Source organism: Pteropus alecto, unplaced genomic scaffold, assembly GCF_000325575.1.
Source record: "Pteropus alecto unplaced genomic scaffold, ASM32557v1 scaffold13, whole genome shotgun sequence".
In the NCBI taxonomy this organism is placed as follows: domain Eukaryota; kingdom Metazoa; phylum Chordata; class Mammalia; order Chiroptera; family Pteropodidae; genus Pteropus; species Pteropus alecto.
In genome coordinates this window covers 1,254,024-1,280,632 of record NW_006434373.1, presented here as the reverse complement: position 1 = coordinate 1,280,632, position 26,609 = coordinate 1,254,024, and the positions used below count along the sequence as shown (strand labels likewise).

The window sequence follows — 26,609 nt, the reverse complement described above, 5'->3', positions numbered from 1 at the left end:
GCATTTCCATAGCTTTATATTGAAAGAAAAAGCATGTAGAGATTAATAGAGCTTTTTAATACTAATTCACATCTGTGTAGCAGAAAACTGTTTATAAAATATATCTAAATACTTAATTTTATTTAAAAACCATAGTAACGCTTGAGCTAGAAAATAATCCCAATGTCAAGAAACAATCTAGAACTGAGAAAAGGTAGAATACTTATTTAAGGTTAAGCAAGAAGCAAAGTTTTTAGGGTCCAGTTTAAGTCTTTCCCATTACCTGTTACCAATTTGAAAATGTGAGAAAACTTTAAGATTGTTTTTTGTTTGTTCTTCGGAATATGAAAAATGAAAAATCTATTTAAGTATTGCTGCCAGTCCAATTACACATTAATATGGGAAAACCAGGGCGTCCATCGTAAGGTAAACATACCATTTTCTGTAGAAGGGGAAGTCTCATGATGCAGTAACATGAGGACACAACTCAGTGAGCTGTACCATGGTCATATTTTAAGGGGAGAAAGTGTATATTTCTGTTAATCTAGGTGGTTTTAAGAAGGTAAATACTTTTCCCCCAGAAATGTTTTTACTACATCATTGTTTGGGTCATATAGGATTTTCATTCTAAAGGTTTAAAATTAATCAGTTTTAGCCCAAAGTAGCATATCAGAAGACAACATGATTCAGAGCTTCCTTGTACACTACTATTCCTTAATGATTTAGGCATATGGCATGCTCCCCTTTGCAAAAATTTACTATTTATTCTTTAGTCACACTTTTAAATCATCAAAATTTTTCCACATATAAAAAGTATATATTTGACTTCTTCCATTGTTTTTTTTTTATTACTAGCAGTTCTTTAGGGTTTGCATCTTTTATCTTCCCAACTGTACCATAAGCTTAATAGCAAAATAAAGCTTCTGCAGACTGCAGCAGTGGACAGAATGACAGGCACAGCAGTAGTCGCTGTAACCGAGAAAACATTACAGCGATAATTTAATCTCAGCAGCCATCTCCATGGAGGCCTCCTACACAGCAGGCCTTTACAGGTTGCTTTACAATGTTATTTTGCCTCACCAGCACAATCCGTGCCTCTGAGTCTCCACAGTGAGTAGAGGCACACATTACCTGACCTCTCAGGTTGATCTTATTCTCTTGGCACTAAGTAAGAAAAGGTCAAAATCTATCAATACAACTCTTCTCCTGGCTCTTCTTGCTTCTTCTAACTCTTAAACATAGGTATGTCCCAAAAATTTCTACTTGGATCACATCTCTCCATTATAGGAACTAATCTGAGGTCTACGGATCTCTAAAATGTATATGCAAAGTTGGGTGTGCTAAGTGCACTTGAGGAGGTAAGCGGGAGGGGTAAGAGGGAGAGGAGTCTGATGTGGACAGCTGGACCTACTGTTATGCCATGGAGCCCTCTCTTAAAGCAGCATGGTGATACAGGCACTTCCCAATTCTCTACAGCTGGCCCTGACCTTGTATGGATTTTCAGTACATTTCGAATACATTTTAGAAATCTTCTCCAGTGAGTCCTCTTAGATACTAAAAATCAAATTGGGATAACAGGTATATGAATTGATGCTCAACATCATTAATCATCAAGAAAATGGAAATCAAACTACAAGGATAACAGTTTATACCTGTTAGAATAGCTACTACTAAAAAGACAAGGAATAACAAGTTATGGTAAGGATGTGGAGAAAAGGGAACCTTTGTGCACTAGTGGTGGGAATGTAAATTGGTTCAGCACTTTGGAAAACAGTATGGAGGTTCCTCAAAAAATTAGACAGAACTACTATTAGATCCAGTAATTCCATTTCTGGATATTTATCCAAAGGAACTGAAATCAGTATCTCAGAGAGAGATCTGCACTTCCACATTCACTGTAGCCTTATTCACAACAGCCAAGATATGGAAACAATCTAAATGTCCATTCACTGATGAATGGATAAAGAAAATGTGGTATATACATACAATAGAATATATTTAGTCTGAAAAAAGAAGGCAATTCTGCCATTTGTGACAACATAATTAGATCTGGAGTAGATTATGCTAAGTGTAATAAGCCAGACACAAAAGACAAATACTGTATGATATCACTTATATGGGAAATCTAAAATAGTTAAACTCATAGAAGCAGACAGTAGAATGGTGCTTACAAGGCCTGGGGAAATGAGGAAATGGGGCGATATAGGTCAAAGGATAAAAATTCTTGGTTATATAAATAAGTTCTGGTGATCTTCTATACAGTATACTGCCTACAGATAACTATATTATATACTTAAAGCACTTATTATTCATACATCTTATTTATCACTTTCTATTCTTCATTATTATTGTACATCTTATCTCCATACCTAGATTATAAATTCATTAATTGCACAACCATGGTGAATTCATATTATCTCCCCTATAGCTACCACAACATCCTATGCAAAATACACTTGAATGAACCAAGATGACATTACTAAATAACGAATATACTCAAGATCAGAAAGCTAGACATGTTAAGTTGGCCACACAAAGAAATACTATAAAATTATTGAGGCTGGGGCAGGTAGTAAATGGAAAAAATAAAAGATGGCAGTGAATGAGGAAAAACCATAAATTATTTAATACAGGCATAAATTTATGCAGCATTTTGAATGCAATAAACTCTTGTGAATCCTTGCTGATATCTGAATGAGCCTCTGAGTTCCAAACTATGGTTATCATTAGCAACATTTTTTGGTTTATTTTCTTATTTTGGCATACTGTTACTATATTGTTTAAAAAAGTAACACAAATAAGAGTAAAATAGCTATACTTATTCTAATGTTTACTGTTTAATTCTGTATAAAAATGAGAATTTGAAATTTATATAGTAATGGATGTTTTATACATATCACACTGTGTAATCAGGTATTTTTGGATAATAATTTAGAAAATGGGTCAGTCCTGTTGAATGAAAAATACTTCAAACTACCACCACCACTACTGTCATCATTATCATCATCATCATACCATCTTGCGGTGAGTCTGCAGACTTGGTCACAGCTATCATCTTTGTGGTGGGTGTCTGGTCATGACAAACCTGGTGCAGGAAATTTATTGATTTTCCTATCAAAAGGACCTAAAAAAAAAAAAAGAAAAGAAAAGAAAATACCCTCGAGTTACCTTATAAAATTAAAATGATCCATCATCCAACTACTACAAATATTCATAAGCAACAAATTAACTACTGATCAAAAACTAAACATAAGTACATATGGGATAGGATGAAGTGAATTCTAAGAACTGAAAAGATGTTATTAACAAACACATATTAATGTCGATGTATTTGATCTAAACTTAACCTCAAGAATGTCAATCCTAAAATTCAACAAAATTTTAATTGAAGATTAGTTTGTCACATGATCCAAGTAAATATAGCATTAAAACATCAAAATCACAAAAATCTCTCCTAACCCTACCTTCCTAGATTGATCCATTGTAATGAATGAAGGAATCATCGATTTCCTTAAAGTATACTTGTCATGCCATAGTCGATCTGTTTTAACTGTTGGATCAGATGCTACAAAAAACTGAAAAACAAAAAGGCATTGAAAGATTAAAAAGTGATATTCATGGCAAAATATTAGCTAACAGTAACATCAAAGAATAAGTTACTCTATAAAGCAAAGTTCTTCAAGTAGCAGGAAACTTACCGTTTGTACAATAAAACTTGTTTTAAAAAGCATTTTGGATAGATCTCTTTAAATGCAATAGCATATTCTCCAGACCTTTAAAACCAAAATATAACAAAAACAAAGTTTCTTGAAGACTTATGATCTTTGTTATGAATTATAGCCCCTGCTGTGTAACATCGATGATCTAAGTGTAAGGGCTGCCTAATCTACTTTGGAACTTAGTAAAAACATACCAACTTCTAGAGGTGCCTGCTGCGTAGAGCTTTTCTGTCTACATTTCTTCCATCTACTTAGCTGTGTCTCCTTCTATCAGTGTGCCCCTCAACCCTGCAGGCTCTCTCTTGCAGATCCCCAAGTCTGGAACACAGAGGAACCTAAGCTCATGTACTCTGCTCACAGACTATTGGCTACAAGTAGACCATGATATAAGAATGGCCAAGCACCAGTCTACCGAGTGGCATTGCAGGAACTGACCTTCTCTTAGTAGCCCTCCCTAAGAACCACCCGTGCTCAAAGCTTCTCCCTTGTCTACTGTGCTTCTCACCTTTGCTGTCCCCACCAACCAGCTTGATCACTGAAATCTGAAAGAACATGGAAAAAACTAAATTGCTATTGTTTCCTGTTAATTTGCTATTCCAATGAGGCCATTATCATTTTTCAGTCATATGCCCTAACAGACTGTGTGTTATTATTTCTATAAACTCAACTTCTAATAGCAGAACTGCTGAATCAAAGTAGTTTTTTTTTTTTTTTAAATAGAAATGCCAGATTTCCTTTCCACATAGCTACATTAATTGATATTCCTACCAGCAGGATGGATGCTCTATATTCTACATCTTTGTTCATTTTAGATTTTGTCAGTTAGGTGAAATGGTTGGTTGTACTATTTTATGGATGACAAAGGAAGTAGGGCCTATTTTTATAACACTAATTGCCATTTGCTTTTCTTCTGTGAATTGTCTTTCTATATATTCAACCCATCTCTCTACTGATTTTGCCTTTTTCTTATCTAATGTTTGTTATATTAGGGATAGTGACAGCTTATGAATCATTATTACAAACTGAATATTTCCAAGTTATTCATTTGCCACTGTTTATAGTATGTTCCATGCTTATGTTTTGTTCTATTTTTGGTTATATAGGTAAACGTCTTCCTTTATGCCTTCTGAGTTTCCTTCTTAAGATCATCCTATTCCTAGACTATAGGAATATTTTCCATAATTTTCTTTTAGTATTTACATTATTTTTATTACTTAGATCTTTCATCCCTCTAGAATTTATGTTGGCTATAGTATGATATAGGGGGTCTATGTTTCTCTTGGACAGCATTTTCTCTTTACTGGCCAGGTCAGTACCTTTACTTAATACACCATCCTTTTCTGAGCTAAAATGCCTCATCAAAAACTATCATTATAATTCATTATATTAATAGATTAAAGGGGGAAATTTTGACTATATCAAGAAATCAAGAGGATGTATTTGATAATGTCTTTCTTTACTATCCTCCACTGGTGACTAGTTTTTGTTTTATCATTAATGACCATTGTTTTAAGTTCATCTACTGTTTCAATCTGTGAGGTATTATCCTTATTGGAGCTCTAGGTTTCCTATTCTGGGATGATAGGAGTGTCTTCAAGCTGGCTCCTGAGTCCTTCAAACTTCACCTGAGTTGTCTTCCTTGCTTCTGGTATGGAAGGTGCTCTATACTCATCTTGTTCATTTCTCTTCCAGACCCAGAATCAGCCAGTTCTCCAAGGAGCTCTAGTTCCTTTTAGGGAGAAATAGTATTTGAACTACAATACTACTTGAACCTCAGTACTTGGCAGTATTTTCAGTTAGAAGCTGGATGGTTTGACGTTCAGCACTATGTTGCACATGGCAAAAGGTTCACCAGTCAGACTATAAAACCCATTAAGTCATAACATACCTAAAGTGTTTTGGTGCCTCCTACATAAATCCAAATCATCAATAGGTAAACAACACAAAATCTTGAACATGAGGGTGTGATCACAGATGAAATGGATTTAAAGAACTTAAAAAAATATTGTTAGTATTTATATAGCAAAACAAAATTAATGGTTTCCAAACAAAATGTAAATAACCAAAACTAACCCAAGAGAGGGGACTCTAAAAAGAGAGTATCTGTAGAAGAAATCAGAAATGTAAAATGCTATCACTAAGCATTTAAAACCCAGACTTTTAAAACCAGAATATAATGAAAACGAATTAAGGGTTTAACTTAAAAAATATATCATTCTCATGTTAAGGTATTCTAGACCACAGAAAGATATACAGTTTATTTCATGTCTAGTATAACACTCGCAAAACCTGAAAATATAGTTTCCACAAATGGAAACTATAAGCCAATTTCATTTGTAAATATAGATGAAGAAATTCTGAATAAATATTACCCCTGCATTACTGGGATAAAATATATTTGGTCAGGGCCCATTATACCTCTAATACACTACTAAAAGTCTAAAAGCAAGAGGATATTTAATGAATTATAAAATATTATCATGTAGTCATTAAAAATAAAATTTGTTCTTAATAGTCACAAACTCTTCTGAGCATCTGATAAAAAGTATAGATCTTTTCCCAGGAAAACTGCACAGATCTACAAATACAAAGTTTTATGTACTATTCAGGGGTGTCAGAGATCACAATAAAGAATTGGTATAAAAGAATAATGTTTAATGACATGAAATTATTTTCATTGTTTACTTCATGTAAAAAAAATAAAAGGTTACAAAATACTATGCATGGCAGGACACACCAAAATACAGAATATACTCAAAAAGGGAGATATATAAAAATATTAACAGAGGTGATATTTATGAGATTACTAAATTTTAATTTTCTCTGTTTGTAAACTCAAAAAATTTTTAATTACACAAATATTTTTAAATCAGGAAAAAAAATACTATTCAAAAGGACTGAGTAATTCAAGCCAATGAGTAAACATATAATATCAATAAAAAATTTTTTAGTAACATCATTTTCCCAGGGCAACCAACTAAAAAAGATTTTTCTTCTGTTCACAGAAACCCACTACAAAGGGAAAATATTTAAGGAAATAAAAATTTTAAAGATGATCTCTGTAGAAGTCAGGACTAGATGATATCACTTATGTACAATCTCCTTTATAAGGAGATATGTGAATAAATGCCAACATTTTTATGACCATCAGCATGAGATTCTACATTTATTTTCAATTCAAATTTCTTATCTTTAGGTACCAATTTAAATTACTAAAGTATTTATTGATCTTTTTAGTTTTTGATTTACATTCCCTTTCTAATTTTAAACACATAACTAATGACTGCTTTGAGGGATAAACAGTACTACTCTAATGAGACTATCATCACTTTAACATATACTTAAGTTATCCCTGATAGAAATAAAAACATGTTATAAGCACACCAGGAGTACTACACTAAAAGTTTACTCAATCACCATGCTATGACTGCTCTGGAGCTTGCCACTCAACTGATTAGATTAATTGCATATAAATTATATTTATTTGTTATTCGCTTAAACAGAAGAGCTAGTTTCTATAGACGACACACTAATTTATCCTGATAGATGGAATACAGCTGGATTTTTTATCAGTATAAACAATAAGAAAATATAATTTAAAAGATAAAAATCTGACAATTCTGTCTTTAGAAGTTATGAAAGGATCACTTCATCTGAGGGCAAAGTAGCATGCAATTACTCCACTAGCAAACATCTAGTAATAAACACTGAGAGGAATAGGTACATCTTAGAATTTAATTAATCCTGTGAAAAACAGTTATAGAGGAAAAAAACCAAGGTCAGAATATAAATGCAATATGCTTTCATTTTATTGATGCATTTTCCACTCAAGGTTCTTTAATTTTCACCATTATGTCAAACACAGAAAGAACTGAGGAAAAAAATAAAACATAATTGTACAATGATTTCTCATTAACTGTTGGACAAATGCCAAGGTCTCACTACTAATAACAGAAATGAAGAGGGTAATTTTCTTAGCAAGCAATTTAGTTTCTAAGAACCAGATCCATTAATGCATACCACAAAAGACCCCAACTTCAACCTGTCAATCCTGCAGGTAAATACCAAGAGATCCACACCTAGAGAAGCTGTAATGGCTCTGGACCAGAGGAATGGGTGAAAAGGGAATTGACCAGGTAAAGTGACAGATTACCATGTGTGGGCATAAAAATATCAAAACAATAAAATATTTGTAAGGTAAACTTTTAAATTTCAATAATTCTCAGCAAAAGTAATTAATTCTAAGCAACGTAATATTTATAAGGTAAACTTTTAAATTTCAATAATTCTCCCAAAAGCAGTCCCTGAATTATCTCTAGTTCACTGACCTTCTAATTCAAGGATGTAGATTTTTGGGGCATTACTAGTGCATTTAAGTAACTATTTGAAGCAAGCCTGAAACTTTCCAAATTTTGAAAGCAAGAGAATTTACTTTTAACTTTTCCCTTCTTTTTCTGCTCCTACTTGGAGCCCCTATCCTTTACAGCTCTGACAAGTTTATCCAAAAGGCAAATAAGTAAAATAAACATTGACCTATACTGTTCTAACATTGAACATTAGGAATAATTTGTTATCTCAGTTTATCTGGGAGAGAACCCATGTGAGCTACTAAAAAGCCTGATACAGTTTCTCTAGATAGTAACAAAATATAAAAATTTGGTTTTCTTTTATAGTACTTTGTAAGAGCCAGAAATAATTAGAAACCTTTCCCCCAGTGTTGAAAGTACTTTCTGCACTCATCATTCAGAATATCTGTAAATTCATATAGTCCTGTATTTTTGCCTGCCTTTGCAGTTCATAATACAAGATAAAATAAAAGTTGGGATACCAGAACCTACACCACTGGGCTAGGAGATATCTTTTTAACAATTTAAAATGAAATCAAAACCAGTGGATCCAGAGGCAGATTTTAATGCCACACCAGAAATAACAAAGCTCAGAGGCCACCTGCAAGTTATTTCAGACAAAAAAAGTAAAAACTCATCCTTGGGTTGCAAGTTAGCCAAGGCCAGAGACAGCGAAAGCAGGACACTGAGCACTGCTCAGCAGCTGGAGAGGGAGAAAAACCTTTCCTGGAAACAGGTAAACTTGGGCATTTGAAAGAGTTTCCTAGAAGGACAACAGGATAAAGCTACTTTACACTAAAGTGAGCTCTGAGTGGCCATCCACACGGAGAGTCTAATTCAGGAAAGTGACTGAGGAGGAGCTCAAAGATAGGTACAGAGAAAGAAGGTCCAAGAACCCTAATAAGGACAGCAACGGTTCCCGGTCTCACATCTGACTTCCATTCTACCAATTCTGAGTCAGGAAAACCTGAGATGGATGTTCACATTCACGCTTGTGATAACCACAGAAAACTAATTCCATTCCAGTGTCAGGACCAGTTCATGACTTTTCTTGTATGTTTTTGTTCTAACTAGGGGTTTCTTGACCTGGGGTCTACAGGCACAAAAAGTGGAGGGGGTCTGTGAACTTGGAAAGAAGGTAATTATACCTTTATTTGCACTATCCTCTATCTGAAATTTAGCTTTTCCTTCCATTATAAGAGCAAATAACAAACCACAGTTCCTGTGACTTTGTCACCAATTCCTATATTTTCACATCACGTTAAGTTGTTGCACTATCTTGAAATAGCCACTAATCCTTCTTAATGAATGTGAATAAAAACATGTATTACTATATTACTAATTTAACATTAAGTTTGGAAATACTAGATAAAAGCAGAGTTCTTTACCACAGAATATCTCTAGTATGCAGTATTTCCTATTCTTAATTAACTATTAAACTTTTTTTTCCTTACAGAAAAATGCCCAAGAAAGTATTCTACAAAGAATTGCTGGTGTGGAGTAAGGAGGCACTCTGAATTCGTCTCCCCTTCATCACCTCCACCCTTTAAGTCAAACTCTAAAGATGTCCCACCTGAAACTGGTTGGTGGTACAGGGGATCAGAGGCTGGGCATATCAGGGGTCCTCAAACGTTGCTGCACATCACAAACACCGTGGGTTTTGGGAATCCTCATGCCCTCGTCACAGTCCATGTTACAACTCCCTACGAGGTTCCCAACTGCAGTCACAGGGATATGAAGATTGAGAACCACCGAGCTCTATTCAGGCACGGTAGATGCATGGTGGATAGCAAGAACTCCCTAAACCAGCAATGAGGCAGAAGACTGAGCAAATGAACCAGGAAGTAAGTTAAATCTGAAGAGCCAGATGTAGCTGGCACCCCTTCACATAACATGTCACCAATTTAACTATTTTAAAATGTGCCACTCAGTGGTTTTTAGTATTATTCACAATATGGTTGTGCAACCATCACCACTAATTACAGAACATTTTCATCACCCAAAGAGAAACTCTACACTCATTAAGCAGTGATCTCCCTTATCCCTCTCTTCCCCTAACCTCACATTAATCTGTCTCTATGAATTTCCCTGTTCTGCACATTTCACATAAATGAAATCATAAGACATGTGGCCTGGCTTACTGCACTTAGCCTAATGTTTTCAAGATTCATCCATGTTGCACATGTCAGAATTTCATTCCTTTCTGGATGAAATATTCAAAAATATTCAATAATATTCCATTGTACAGATAGACCACATTTTGCGTATCCATTTCACAGATGATGAGCATTGGTGTTGTTTCCACTTTTTGACTTATGATTATGAATCATAATATGCTATGAATATTTTTATATGAATGTATATATTGAGTATATACCTCGAACTGCTGGGTCTATGTTTAACTTTTTGTGGAACGGCAAAACTATCTTCCTCAGTGGCTACACCGTTCTATATTCTCACCAGCAATGTATGAGGGTTCCAATTTCTCCAAATCCTCACCAACACTTAATTAGGATTTTGGTTTTTTTTTTAATACCATGCCAGTGTGTGTGTGACGTGGTATCTAACTGTGGTTTTGATGTAACATTTCACTGAGGACTAATAATGATCAGAATCTTTTTCTATGCTTACTGGCCATTTGTATATCTTCTTTGGAAAAATATCTACTCAAGTTCTTTGCCTATACTTTAATTGGGCTGTTTATCTTTTTAAGTCACGATAGTTCTTTATATATTCTGGATACTAGACCCTCAGCACATTTGCAAATATTTTCTTCCATTCTGAGGGTCGTCTTTTTACTTTCTCAATAGTGTCCTCTAATGTACATAACATTTTAATGATAATAAAACAGTGTATTTTTTCTTTTGTTGCTCATGCTTTTGGTAACATATCTAAGAAACCACTGACTAATATATAGTTACAAAAATTTATCTTTATTTATAAACAAGGTAAACTTTGTTTATAGCTTTAGGTGTATGATGTATTTTGAGTTAATTTTTACATATAGTATACAATTAAAGTCCAAATTCATTCTTTTAATGTGGATATCCAGTTGTCCCAGGACGATTTGTTGAAAAGACAATTCTTTCTCCATCGAGTGGTCTTGGCTATTTGTTGAAAGTCAACTGAAGAAAAATGAATGAGTTTATTTCTGAACTCTAATTCTACTCTGTCAATCTACCAGTCTATACTTATGCCAGCAGCACATTGTTCTGATCACTTTGCACTTTAATACGTTTTAAAATCAGAAATGTGAGGCTTCTAACTTGTCCCTTTTATAAAGAGTATTTTAGCTATTTGGGGCACTGTGCACTTCCCTATCAATTTGAGGATCAGCTTTTCCATTTTTGCAAAAAAAAAAAACAACACTAGAATTCTGATAGAGATTACACTAAATCTAAAGTCAAAAAGTCTTTCCATTTGTTCAGATCATTTTTCATTTCTTTCAACATTTTATAGTTTTCAGTGTACAAGTCATACTTCCTTGTTTAAATTTATTCCTAAGCGTTTTACTGGCTTTGATACTACTGTACATGAACTTATTTTCTTAATTTTTAGATTATTTATTACAAGTGTATAAAAATACAACCGATCTTATATGCAGTTAATCTGGCAAACTTGTTTATTAGATATATATTGCAGATACTTAATTTTCTATATATAAGATGATGTCATCTGTGAAGAGAGATGATTTTACTTCCTTTCCTATCTGGATGTGTCTTTTAATTGTTTGCCTTGTCTAACTGCCCTGGCTACAACATCCAGTATAATGCTGAATAGAAGTGATAAAAATGGACATCCTTGTCTTGGTCCTGATCTGAGGGAGAAAGCATGCATTCTTTCACCATTATGTATGATGTTACTTGTTAGTGTTTCATAAATGCTCTTTTGTAGATGAGGAAGTTCCTTTCTGTTCCTCATTTGAATGTTTTTAACATAAGTGTACTGAATTTCATCAGATGCTTTTTCTGTATCAACTGAGCTGATCATGTGGTTTTTTTCCCCCTTCATCTATTAATATAGTGTATTGCATTGATTGATTTTATGTTGAAGTACTACTGCATTTTTGGTTTAAATCTCACTCAGTTATGGTTTACAACACCGCTGAATTCCCATTTTTAGTAATTTATGAATTTTTTTTACATCTACATTCATAAGGAATACTAATCTATAGTTTTCTTCTGTTGTCTTTGTCTCGCTTTAGTATCCGAGTAACACTGGCCTAATAAAATGAGTTAAGAACTGTTCCTTCCTCTTCTATTTTTTTGAGTTTGAGGAGGATTAGTGTTAGTTCTTTAAATATTTGGTAGAATGCACCAGTGAAGCCATCTGGTCCTGGATTCTTCTTTACTGCAAAGTTTTTTAGATTACTGGTTCAATTTCTTATTAAAGGTCTTTTCAGATTTTCTATTTCTTCATGAGTCAGTTTTGATGGTTTGTGTTTTGAGGAATTCTCTCAGGTTTTATTTATCTAGAAATATCTTCATTTCTCCTTCATAATTTTTGAAGTAGTTTTTATAGAATATGAAGTCCTGAATGATAAAGCTTTTTTCTTTCAGCACTTTAAATATATCATCCTACTGCCTTCTGGCCTCCAGGGTTTCTAATGAGAAATCAGCTGTTAATCTAATTGAGGAGCCCTTCATTTGATGCTTTCAAGATTTTCTCTTTGTCTTTCCAGTTTGATTATAAAATGTCTTGCTGTGATCTTTTTTAGTTTATCCTACTTTGAGCTTAGTAAGCTCATTGACTGTGTAGCATAATGGTTTTCATCAAATGTGAGTACCAGAGGTCTCTCAGACTCTTTTTTCTTCCTATTTTGCTGTTGATCAGACTGGAAAATCTCAACTGATCTATTTTCAAGCTGCTTATTTTCTTCTTTACAAATCTGGTGTTGAGCCCCACTAGTTCATTTTTTCATTTCGACTATTGTACTTTTTCATCTCCAGAAATTCTATTTGGTTCCTTTTTACAATTTGTTTATTCATATTTTGTGCTTTCTTTTGATTATAGAAAGTAGCATTTCCTTACGCAGATATTTAATAAACTACTATTAAATGAGTGGTTACAAAGCTCATGTATAGTCAGAGTTAACTATACACACACTTAAAGAAATATAATTTTACAACCAAGTTATAACTGATTATACAAATTGAGAAAAAATTAACCTATGTAAAAGCTGAAGAGACAAAAATTCCCAAATTTTAATTCCATAAACATGAAAATTACACAATGTAATTGTCTATCAAATTCTTATGGTAAATATATTATTTAGAATAAATTAAAAGATAATCTCCCAAAATTAATCAAAGACTTAAATTATCTATAAATTTAGGGTTCAACAGAGAACAGAGAAGTGAAGTCAGAAAACAATTCGAATAAGAGAAAGGCTACAGATATCTTAGGGCCACTGGATATTCAAATTTTATCCAATGTTCTTATATTAACAGCAGATAACATACTGTATGCTTACTATTTGCCTGACTCAATCCTCACATGTACACAAAATCCCATGAAACAAGCACATCTATTCTGCACATATGAAAGATGCGGAAAGTAAGGCTAATATAGGCTAAATTATTTGCCCAGTATACAGAGCCATTAGAAACTGAAGCCAAGAGTCAAGCCAAAGTCATGTCATTCCAGAATCTGAGCTCTTAAGCTCTACCCCACAGAGATAAAGCAGATAAGTTATAAGACACACTGTTAATTGGTATAAACCCACTGGCAAAGCAATACTAAACATGGCAAGCCTACAGCAAAAAACATAAAATACATTATATCCAGAAGGATTAATTTTACCTCTACTGATCACAGTGCATTTCTGAAAAATCCAACAAGCAAAACTAGTGAAGCAAACAAGAACATCTGAGGTATAAAGAAACTATTTGAGCAAAATACTAGCAAATAAAAATTTACGAATCTTTAATTTCCTAAAGCCCCATCTAAATTCAGACCTTAACCATGACTATCATAGAATCTTTAAAATGTAGAATATACATATATTTTAAAATAGATAAATTTATTGCAGTAAAATATTAGCATTCAGGTAATCTGAGGAAAGAATACCTGGGAATGTTTTGTATAATTCTTTCAAATTTTTCGGAAATCTAAAATTAAATAAAAGCATTTAAAAATAAATAACTTTACCAATGAGGCAAGATCTGAGATAAGTTGTTAAGTGATCATTTGAGCTACTAATGCTAATATTGTATTCAACAGATATGAATACTTATTTAGTACTTTATCTTTAAATAAATAACACTTAAAAATTTGCCTGATACTTATTCTATGAAACAAGAGTTCTTCCAAAAAAAGTATCCCAAATTTAAGCTACATTAAAGAGTATGCTTTTGTTTTATTTCGGTGAATCAATGTTCAAAAATAGTAAAGAAAAAAGTCTGGAAGAAAATCAATTTTGAAGTTTCTGCTCAATTCTCTCTACATTTCCCATCAATTCTTGAGTCTCATAATTATAACAAAATATCAAATAAATGTAATCTGTGAGGTCAACCAATGGCTGCCTCGCCTAAATAAATAAATAAATAAATAAATAAATAAATAAATAAATAAATAAGCAAGCAAGTCTGAATAATACACAAGGCAGACAAATAATAAGGAATTGGTACTTTTAAAACTATTTTCAAAACACAGGTGCCTCTAGGGAACAAGTGTTATAATTAAGGACTACTTTAAAAAACTGGTTGCTAGAAAATGCAAACTAAATTATTCTCAAGAAAAAAGTCAAAAGTAAAAATCAGGTACTAAATTTAAAAAGATAATTATCCAGTTTGTGGCTTTAATTTTTGTTTTAATTGGTAGCAATATATATCCCAGACAGTAATTCCCACCCCAACCTCTGAGGAAAACCAGGTTCATCGAGTCAACTGATCAGCAGTTATTAAAAAAGTTCATATCATCTAAATTTATATTGTAATTAGCATACTAATTATTGGATGAGGGAGGAATTGGAATACAGATATTTTCTTAAATAAAAAGATACAACTTTTCATCTTTTAATAATCCTAATTTTTAAAGGCTGTCTTGAAAATCTTTTTTAATATTATAGGTACAATTTTAATGGGTGATAAACAGGTAAGCCTCAGAACTGAAAATAATAATATACAGAGCTTTTTATTTTTGGTTTTACAAGTTGGTCAAGCTATTTCTCATAAATTTACATAGTAAGCATGGCTCATCATATACAAATTATAATATAAAAAGAACATACATCCTAAAAAGAACATTTATTTTTTCATTTTCTTAAGCACAAGATAGATCATTTAGACTCTCTTAAGCTCATAAATGACAAATTTCTAAAACTCAAGATTATTTTTCTTATTGTAATAATGGTCAGGAGACTGAATAAGCATTGTAAATAATCAATTAAATGGGTTTTTACACAGCTTCCAAAATTTACCTCATCCTGTAATTATAGAATTAGACCTCAAATGAATTAAAAATAAGAAGTTTCGCTCTACCAAGGAAAAAGCATTACCCAAGTTTCATTATCACAAAAGTGATAATGAATAAAAACTGAATTGTATAAGAATTAAAATTTCCATTTAATCTTGAACAATTAAGTCTGATTTAAAGCTCTAATTAAATAAACGACTTTATGGCACTTTCCAGAAGGGGCAACTAAAATTAAAGATTCATATGTAACTACGATGAATACAAAGAACGCTTCCCATCAGATGGCATGTAATATGTATTTTAGCATATACAAAATCTGACTCCACTTACAAAAATTTAATTAAAATAAGACAAAACTAAGTGTGGTGTTAGAAGTGAGGAAAGTGTTTACCTTTAGGGATAAGAATGAAGATAGTGACTGGAGTGAGGAGACAGACAATGGGAGTGATAAGGTATCATCCTGACCAGGATGGTGGCTCATTTTGTAATAAGGCATCAAGCATTAATTACTTTTTTGATTTGTGTACTTTTCCACATGTATATCTCAATAACAGGAATTATAAATGAGCTTGGTGGTAAGGAATACCGGTTAAACATAAGAGATATAAGTCTAAATATTTGATATAAATCTAAAGGCAAAGTAAAGCAAATGAAAATCTTGAAAGATGAGGCAATTTTTACAAATTGCATATAAAAAACTGAAAATAACAAAATAATAAAATAATGTAGCAAAAGCTATAGAGATTAATGCCTGGCAGAAAAGCACCTGGGGAAGGTACAAAATTCTATATCTTAATGGAAGATAAACAGCAGATTAAAGAAACCAGTTTATTCTTGACCTTAGCATTTAGAATAATGTAGGTGAAAGAAAGTTCTGAAAAACTTAAAGGTAACCATTAGTAAAATAAAAACATAATACCTTTCAAAGCTTTCAATTCATGTTCTTTTAAAAATAGTTCATTTAACAAAAGGAACATAGAAAGCATAAAAACATTTCTACTTAATCTATAAATTCAATGTGTGATCCCTATAAATATAAAAAAAGAACTTTTGGCAGAACTGACAAACTGATTCTAAATTCGTATCTAAGTAGATATGTGCAAAACAGCAAGAAAAACTGTGAAAAGAACAAAGTGCTCCTATCAGATATGAAACCATAAGCTATGGTTATTTAAATAATATTTACAAATAAATAGCAAAATATAAAAATCAGAAAAAAATACAGTCCAGAAGCAGATGTATGCAGAAATTCCCAATAAAATGTGGCAAAATTAACATTTAGGGAGTCTCAGTCAAGGCTATGATTCTTTGTACTACTCTAATTCTGAAATAATGTGAAAATAAATAGTTAGAAGAAAAATAATTAAAGGGAAAAGGTGCAACTACAGATACAAGATATCCAAAAATAAAACCATTCTATGATTCAATTCCAAAAAGACAAACAAATCCACACACGCAAATAAAAACTGGACAAAGGATATGAATAGCAATTAGCGGAAGAAATAAAATTAACCAATAAACATGAAAAGCTGGTCAATCTCACTAGTAACCACTGAAATGCAAATGAATACTATAGGAGATGCCACATCTCATACATTAAATTAAAAACACTTTCATTAAAGTTGGGTAATAGGGAGTGCTGACAAAGATAGAGGAATAAGAACCATAAGAGAAAGCTGATTGTCAGGAAAACTGGTAAAGCCAATTCAGAGATCAAATGGCAGAATCAAAATTTAAAGTATGCATTCCCCACAATGCGGCAATCTCACCTCCTAGTACTTACCTTACAGAAACTCATAAATATGCAAGAAAGGCACATATAAAGACGTTCATTTTAATAATGTTCATAAGGTTTAAAACTACAAAGAACATGATCATCAACAGGAGAGTTGCTAAGTAAAATATGTATCCATACAGTGAAATAATACGCAGTAATGAAGTACAACTAGAATACTGTCATGGAAGGAGCTATAAGACATTGAGCGACTTGCACAATATACATGCACACATAGAATGCCATTTATGTGTTTCAGAAACACCCACAAACAATACCATATACGGTTGGTTCTGCTGTCATGCTTGTTTTTAAAAGAATTTGTTACAGCACAACTGATAATGAGGAAATAATTTGAGCATAACACAAATTTCATGATTGCTTAAGTGCAATTTCAACCATGAGAAACCAGGTGAAAACAACAACCCAGCCGCATGAGAATCCACAAATTACACACACAGACACAGCTCAAACCCACCAGCTACCTTAACTCATCATGTATGTCAGCAGCCACAACCTTCTGTTCCACTTTAGATAAGCCTCCTCTGACCAATGTCCAAAAGCCAACATCAGGGCTTTTTTAAGGTAAATGCCATATTTATTCTAGAATTTACATATTTCTTAACAATTTGATGTGTTTAAAATTGTGCTACAGCTTCTAGTAAGTTCCCATATTTTTAAATTTAATGTCACTGACAGGATTTTGAGTGTGGTGCCCCTTCATTCTATTTTTCGTCAGAAGTCTTGTGGTTTTTACTCTGTAATTTCACATAGTACAGTGATTTTTTAGGAACACATATGTTGTATTACAGAAGAACTAACTACAGTTAGTTCAATAGGTATATCTACAAATAACTTGTTTCAATATAATCATCAGCACCGTAGTTAATCAAAGTGATTTTAGAGTTTAGTTTATACAGTTATCATGCAAAGAAACAGAACATGTAATGTTCTGCTTGGAAAATTGGATTGACTTAGGAGAACTAGTTCTAGCTTTGCCGTCAACTTACTATTGTTAGTAAATGTAGACAAGCGATTTGACCTTGCTGAGATCCCCATTATTAAAACTGAGGTAACAATTTTCCCCTAACCAAATACAGCTCTCAGCAGATTTCAATGAGATAACTGGCTTTCAAAGCACTGTACAAAATATGTATGGCATTCAAATAAAGTATGGTGGCATTATTGTTAAGAAAAAATAGTAATCATGAAAAAAAAAAAAAAAGAGTAAGTGAGGGCCCATGCTTCTTAAATCCGAGTCTGAGAATCGAAGTAGCATTCCTTACTTCGTGGTAAGTGTCCTCAAGCTCCCCGTCGTATATCCAACGGTATAGGAAGCTCAGGACGGGATGTGACACTAAGCTGAGAATGTGCTGCACCAAAGACCTCATGTAAGGGTCTCCCGTTTTTGTGTAGGCATGGACGGCTGAGGCCAGCTCACCTCCTTTCCTTCCTGAGGGGGAATACATGGGAAAAAAAAAGATTTAGACTCAGTAGAAAGCAATAACTTAACACTAACCAAAATGGCCAAGTAATCAAGATAGTGTATGTTTACTTTCTTAATACCACTTTGGATATATAAGAAGCAATAAACGTGTCATGGATTAGGAGCTAAGAGAGCCAAGAGTCTACCCCTGGCTTTATGTCTCAGAGCGAGTTACCCATCTCTTCATGACCACTACGGAGTTTTTCAGTAGCAAAAACCTTGACCTCCTATATGACCTAGAATATGACTTTTCACTTTTGATTAAGACACACATTAAGATGCACACTTTACACTGCAATCCGATATACAAATAAATATGTATATAAAGTAAAAGTTTTACAAAACAATACTTACACTTTAATATTTTCTATTTTCTTCCTTTTTTTCTTTTGACATAATATGCTAGTCTCAATTTACTATTCTGAAGTCATAACCCATTAATTGGTTGCAACTTAGCTTGAAAAACACTGCTCAGTATGATGTACTGGGAGTGGCAAAAATCAAGTCCAAAAATATAAGCACATGAAGAATTTATGTTAAGAACTCAAGATTTTATTAAACTGCTTAAAGATTTTAAGAAAAGAACTAACGTGATCTGATTCTTCTGGCATGTTTGCACAAAAAGGGAGGTGAGTAAGACTGAAGAGAGAGTCGGTGAGCAGGTTATTGCAACAGCACATAGAGAAGATAGAGAGGCTTCAAAGTGTCCGGTTTGCGGACACTGATTAGGGAGAGACAGTGATTTGAAACATATGAAGGAGTTACAGGTACCAGGACATCAGTGGCTAATTGGACACTGAAAAGAGATTGGCGGGGGGTGGGGGAGATGCGTGGGACTGGGAGAAATATAAAGGAGGAGTCTGATAGGAATCTAACTATGGGGGAGTTATCTTGATTACTTGGCTGGTAATTGGAGGAAAAGGACATATTTATTCATTGCGTTTGACTTCTTCCTTTTTTTGAGGGGAAGTTTCAGGAGGTGGGGGAGATAAGGCACAGATGACATGATGAACTCAGATTCAAACACGCTAAAGCTCTGATCCTTATGAATTATCCAACAGGAGGACGGCATTTACCACTGAGCCATGAAATGAGCAGAACACTGGCTTCTAGCATCTCACTTGGTGCCAATAGTTCTAAGAGGTATAGACTATTAGTGTCTCAATGTTATAAAGGCAACTAGAAATATAGACTGAAAGCCCAGGAGAGGCCTAAGCCGGACATGCAAACATGGGAACTTGAAGCATAAGGCAGGTGAACCCGGACATGGACCATAATCTCGAGGGGAGTAAAACTTTAAGAAAGCCTACTGGTTAAAAGACAAGTAAAAGAGGAATATAGATAAACAGCTATAACACCAAGGACTACAAAAAATAATAATAAAAGAATCTTTAAAAACCTCCTCCTTTCTTCCTTCATTTCAATGAAATTCTGAGTTTCTACAACTATAAATATTTGGCCAAATTGGTAACTGCTTATTTCTCCTCTAAGTTCATATCTATTAATTTGTATTTAATCAGCATACTTACAGCTATTAAGAATACAAAAGAACGGGGACAAAAATAAACCTAGATGATACTCCCTAAAACCTGTTTTGAAATAAAGCAAGTACATGAGATGCAAAATGACCTTGGCAGTGGTCCACCAGGGCTGCAAGTGTCTTCAGTCTTATCTTGGGATCGTATGTCCAAACCAAGAGGCGCCGGAGTGTTAAGCTACTCTCAAGGCCCAAATTTACACCCTGATCATCCTCTAACTGTAGCTGAAAAACAATAAAGATATAATGTGTAAGTATAAGTCACTAATTATGTCAATCATTTCTTAATCCACGTAAAGTGAATATGGAGAAGGGAATTAAGACTCATAAAAATGAAGCAAAACCCTCTGAGAAAACAAGTTATAAGTGATCTGTTTAAATGGTAGACAGGACCCTAAAAATTAGCAATTAATTAGCTCTGGGGTACAGTGAAACTTTATAGATATCCAGACCTTATGAACAGTATTATCAAACAGATTTTTATCTTTTAAAAATGATATACGAAAAAGCTTTAAAATTCTATATAGCTGCAATTTTGTAACACTTCAAATCATGAAGAAATTAAAATAAAAACAAGGTTTTTACCTGAGAATGCAAAACAGAGAGTAATCGATAGTATTCTTTGAGTTCTTGGTGCAAGGCAGCACAAAAGCTCTGTGCAGAAAAAAGTAAATATAATTAAAGCACAACACAGTCATAACACAGCAACTCATTTGAACTGCATAGGCATAATGCTTTAAAACAAAGTCCTATGTGATTTAAATTCTGTCAATGGTCTTCTAGCAGGTTTTAACCACTACAACATATATTTAATGGTAGGGAAGTGTTGTCTTAGCATAAACTTTGCAGAAGAGAAAAGGAGAAAACAACGTTTTTCATGAAGCTAAAAGTATGTTCACGTCAGAAAAGTATTATTTAAAAATTATGTTCCTTCTAAATTTTTAGAGTTAAAGTGTAATTTTCTCTAATGTTTGTAATTGAAAAAAAAATTTTAATTAGCAACTCTATGCCAATTCTCCCCACATCCTACCAATTATTTTTTGTTTGTACTGCTCTTCTTTCCTATCTAAATTATTAAAAACTTCTTTGTAACTCTCTTACTTTAAATGCTAAAAAGGTGTCAAATCAGAAGCTGTAAGAAGGACTTCCACATAGTCCTGTGACAAGAACTTTCTGAACTCTCAGATATAAACCCAGAGATACTCAGTGGGAAGCTTTGGTTTCTGAGAGAGCCTATAATATACAGAACTTAGAAAGGATAAAACCTGTTTTCTCTAAGTATCAGGCTCCACACTTTTCTGCTCATGTTAAGGAAATACATAATCATTCATCTATAGGTTTATTTTTACTGTATTTATTTATGTTTTGTGGATCTGATCCAATAAAAACAATTTCCTCTTTATGAACTATAAAAATGCACATAAAACCTACTAATTTTGCAGACTCAAAGGAATATTTCAAGTCAGTTTTCTTAACATTCACAGAGAAAACGACATGACATCTTTTCAGGCACTACATCACTTTTTACAAAAAAACCATCCCAGTGCCCGCAGCAGACACACAAACACATAAAAGTTAAAAACCAAACTGCTGAACAGTAGAAATAATCAAATTATAATCGATTACATAATACACACACACACACACACACACACACACACGCACAGGAGTATACAAGTCAGCCAATAAGTAGTCTCCCACCAAAATAACAGAATTCCAATCTGAGTATTTCAGCACCCTATGTAGTCAACATGAAAGGACTCAGTTAACTGAGGCTGTTCTCGCCTTGGTTTATTAAAAAGCAATATAAGTTTCAGACTTAGGAAACAATGTCTTCTTTTAGAAATAAGATTTTGTTCTATTTAGTATGTCTAGAGACAAGACACTTCTGAGAGTAAAATGGGGCTAATCAGTAGTACACTAACTGCAACTTATGATCGTTCCAATGACAGCACTCAATAATTCTTCTAATAAGCATTTTAAAACACTCCTTTTTCAGTAACTAGACAGTACAGAGCAACGATTTTAAAAAGCAGAAAATAAGAGCAGGATAGAAAGAACAACAAAGTAGAAATTACACGTTATATTCTAGTCCCACATCTGCCCACCACTAGTCAGGGCAACATGAACAAACTGATTAACCTTTCTGAGGTTCAACTTTTAATATCTGCAAAATGGGGACAATTACATATGCCTTGCTAATTTTAGAGGGCTGTTATTAGAATCAAATATGAGAGAACAGACTTTAAAATCCAGTACTATAAAATACTATATGACACTACTATAGTGATTATCAATCAAGTTGTTGGAATAAAATATCTATATAATAGCTTGTTTAGTTTTCCTTTATTTACTTTATTTTGCTTCAGATCTAATAAAGTCAATAGGACATATCAATGGAATTTGCATTCATGAGAAAATGATACAAAGACATAATAAAATGGTCTTTTTTGAAAAAGGTGTAAGAACTCACAGAAATCATAGCATGCTGCTGGGAGGGAAGGCCAATGAGCTCACCTGGCTTGCAAGCTCCATGAATCGTTAATGCCATGTGGAGTCCTGAAGGCCTTGTTCCTCCCTATCTGCATTACAGTGAGAGGGAAGGGTCACTGCCCCGCTAGACTGGTGAATGGTATTAACAGCAGTGCTAGGCTTGGGACAGTAGCTTTCTAAGCACTGTCTCCTAATGCTCATCTCCTTGGAGATGATTATCATCTTGCATATTATCACCACCTCCATTCTGTATACACAGAAACAAAGGCCAAGAGGAGGTACTAATGCAAAGCAACATACCATTAAAAAGTGAAGCCAAAATGAGAACCCTGCGTGGTCTCACTTCAAAGCCATGCTACTAACCACAGCCATGCTGCTGTGCTGCGCAGTGCTTACAGCGTAGTTTACTTTTAAATCTCTCTCTCCCCACCTCAATAATTTTTTGAAGATTTCATAAGAATTATTGCCCAAGAATCAGCATGAGGGCAGAATCCTATGCTGCTAAACCATTAAAGAGCTGGGATCTGTAAACTTTACTTTTTCTTTGTCAGCTGTTTCCTGTCAGGTTCTAGAGGCAAGAGGAGGCAAAGGACCAGTTAGGCACTGCCCCAGCTGTGGCCATTCAGGCCAACAGCAGCAGTTGGTTCTTGTTTCTAGCTTCTGCAGCATTCCCAAATCCAGTCTCAGGTACCAAGGGTACCACAGCAGCTAGAAATGTCCCTGCTTACAGGCCTGCATCTCAGACAGCCCCGGCTCAGAAGGTTATGTCTGCTGGGAGCCCCTCTTCTGAGCTACTGGATTCTGATAATCCAATGCCTTCTCTGCTCCTCAGTTTTACCTCTGTTTTAATAATTGTTTGTATTTTTTTGCTTTTATAATCCTCCAACAGCTATGCAAACAATTTGCTATATTTGATTATCTTTGTCAATACCTACTGTGGTTTCTATTTTCTTGGGGGATCATGACTTATACAATGTCATTATCAAAACTTCTTTATTTAAGAAAGAACCCGCTTAAGAATTATTTTCATGAAATTTTAAGTAAATTAAGCACTTCCCAAAGTGAATTGCACCCCAAATGTTCTAGTAATAATGAACATACCTGACCTACAAGTCCAAATGAACGGTCTAGACTCCGCTGGTCCGTATATTTTCTGATTTTATTATGTAACCATCCCAACTCAGCAAGTCTGACTGTTGTATCCCTCAAAGATTTATTTAGGTTTGCCTAAAAAGGAAATACATCAAGTTAAAAATTAACACTACAATTTAATTATTTTTCTCAACCATTTGTACTTTTAATATTATAAATCTAAGGCTTCCACACATGAAACCAAAAAATAACTAATATATCATAATTAAAGTGAAAACAATGAGATTCTGGGAAACAAAAAGCATCAGGTGATAGGGAAGTAAAATACCTCCAAGTAAATGTTAAGCTCGAGTAGCATCACCTCCAAGAGATTGGCTAGGGTCTCCCAACATGGCAGAGACAATCTATGACGTCAGTAACCTTGTGAAACAGCTGAGAATCTCAGAAGGACACAACATCAACAAGAAGGGGCTGTGGGAAAGGCAGATTCTAGAAGATGAAAGCAAAACCGAGCAGAGGAACCTCATCTAGAATCTTGTATCAATAGCAAACATGCCAAGCCACACCAGTCCCTCAGATAACCTCTGACATTACCATGACTGGATGCAGAAATCAGCTAAATGGGGTAGCTGCATCAGTAAAAACAAGGAAAGAAAGCAAGAAAAAGGAAGCAAAAGTATGGAAAAGGCTGACAAAAGGCCCCATAACAAGACTACACAAGTCACAAACTACACAAAGAAATATAACCCAGAATTTAATAGTGCAACTTGACTGGTACACACAATTTTGGAAATCCAGCCCTCATGATCTCAATAACACCTCACAAATTAATAGCTCCTATTTGGTCTTAATCAAATTTCTCTTTTCTTTCTGAATATTTTAGATGAGGTTTTAGCTGCTGTACCTTCCCCTCCACTTTGTAGCAGTTCTCAGTGTTGCTCATCTTGATGTTTTTGCCATCTATGCCTTGGAATACGTACAAAATGTCTCTGACAAGGGCCGCTTCAGTAACTTCCATAGTACCTGGAAAATGGTTTTTATAAGAGAGTAATCACTGAACAACACATTTGAAGATCAAATTAATTTTATGACACAATTAGTTTCATATTATATATCTGCAACCAGAACAAAATTTAAAAACTAAATGAGCTTAAGTATGATGTTATTAGAAACAAAAATTTTCTGAAAAGGATATAGAGATCATGTAATTTCTCATACAAAAAAATATTTCTAAAAGACAATGCAGTGTGTGGAAACTGAATATATAACCAAAGAGTAGCACAAACCATTCACAAAGGGATGGATAATTATTTCATAAATAGTATTCGGAAAAACTGGCTTACTACATAGCAAGCATATAAACCTTGGTCCATTCCCAGCACCACATAAAAAGGAGTTAATACAGCAGAAAAGTTATTGATAATTTCCATAAACCTTGGAACAAAATCTAAGTCAGAATTTTAGGTGTTACTCAAAATAATGATGAGAAGGCAATGCCTAGTAATCCAATGTATCACTGAGAGGAGAAACAATCAGAGTGTACAGTTGGTGATCAGCACTCTCAGAACTCAGCAGAGTCAGAGAATTCAGTCAGAGATCAACACTCTGAGAACTAGGCCAGTAAAGTCAGAAGGCGAGGACAGGTTTGTACTTCAGTCATGGGATATTATTCTATAAAGATCAATTACATCAGTTTGCTAGTAGTATCATTTGACTCTTACCTATTGTTATTGACCATTTTTATGTACTTCATTTGAAGCTCTGTCAGTAGATAAATATATATTTAGGAGTATTATCTCTTCCCAAAGAACTGCTCTTTTTGTTATGAAATGTCCCTTTGTCTTTGGTAATACTCCTGCCACTGTATACTTTTCTATTAATTTAGTCACTCATCATTCTTACGGTTAGTGTTCACGAAAGGTATTTTTTCCAATGATTTACTTTCAACCTATATTATGTCCCTATTTAAAATGTGTCTCTTGTGAGCAATATAATTGTCAAAATAGCATTTTTAAAAAATCTTTTAAACAAAGTATCTATCCATATAAATTTAATGTAATTATCAATATGTTTGAATTTAAATTTACCTTATTCCAGTATGTTTTTTAATTATACCACTGTTTATTCTTCCTTTGTACTTTTCTTGCTCTTTTGGAATAACTGAGTATATTTTTAAGTCCTTTTATCTCTTAGCTTTGTATAGAACACAGGTTTGAAGGCAATGGTTAGGGATCAGGCATCATAGCAAACAGAAAGAAAAAAGGCAGAGAATAGCACTCTGACTCCATATAGAAACTAGCTTCTAAGCCCAAGAGCACACAGCTGTCACATGTTGTAGGACAGACAGAGGCTGGTAAGTATGGCTACACGGAGGCAGGCCACGCTATGTCTGAGATGTCCTCACAAGTCTGAAAGACACCTCTCATCATCCTCCAGCCTATGCGAGGACAGAAAATAGGTAGAGGAATTTCAAAACCAGTAGATTACGAAGCAACAATAAAGCCCATTCTTCTATTTTCAGTATACTCATGCTCCAAACACTGCTATTCAGTGTTCCCATGAAAGAAACCCAAACTTTCTTTGGAATATAAGAGAATTTTAAAACTCTCAATGAGACATTCATTCAACCATCAAATCCTCAGTGAGTTTCTTCAATGTTTTAAGCACTAAGCTAATTACTAGCACAGTGAAAAAGACAGAAATGGCCTCTCCTTTGTGGAACTTAGTCTGCGGTGGAAGACAGTCTAAGAGAGCCTGATCCAGCCTG

General features: G+C 33.9%; 1 protein-coding gene across 2 annotated transcripts in view; it reads right to left on the bottom strand.

Moving 5' to 3' along the window:
• TUBGCP3 (tubulin gamma complex associated protein 3) overlaps positions 1-26,609 on the bottom strand; it is an 80,910-nt gene that overhangs the window by 31,810 nt on the left and 22,491 nt on the right. For both annotated transcript variants that reach the window (XM_025044972.1, XM_006909358.3), the window contains exons 7-13: positions 24,747-24,865; positions 23,852-23,977; positions 20,843-20,911; positions 20,350-20,482; positions 18,521-18,687; positions 3,444-3,554; positions 2,995-3,103 (exon numbers count right to left, since the gene is read on the bottom strand). In XM_025044972.1, coding sequence (XP_024900740.1) covers positions 2,995-3,103; positions 3,444-3,554; positions 18,521-18,687; positions 20,350-20,482; positions 20,843-20,911; positions 23,852-23,977; positions 24,747-24,865 — 834 coding nt within the window. The remainder of the gene's footprint in view (positions 1-2,994; positions 3,104-3,443; positions 3,555-18,520; positions 18,688-20,349; positions 20,483-20,842; positions 20,912-23,851; positions 23,978-24,746; positions 24,866-26,609) is intronic.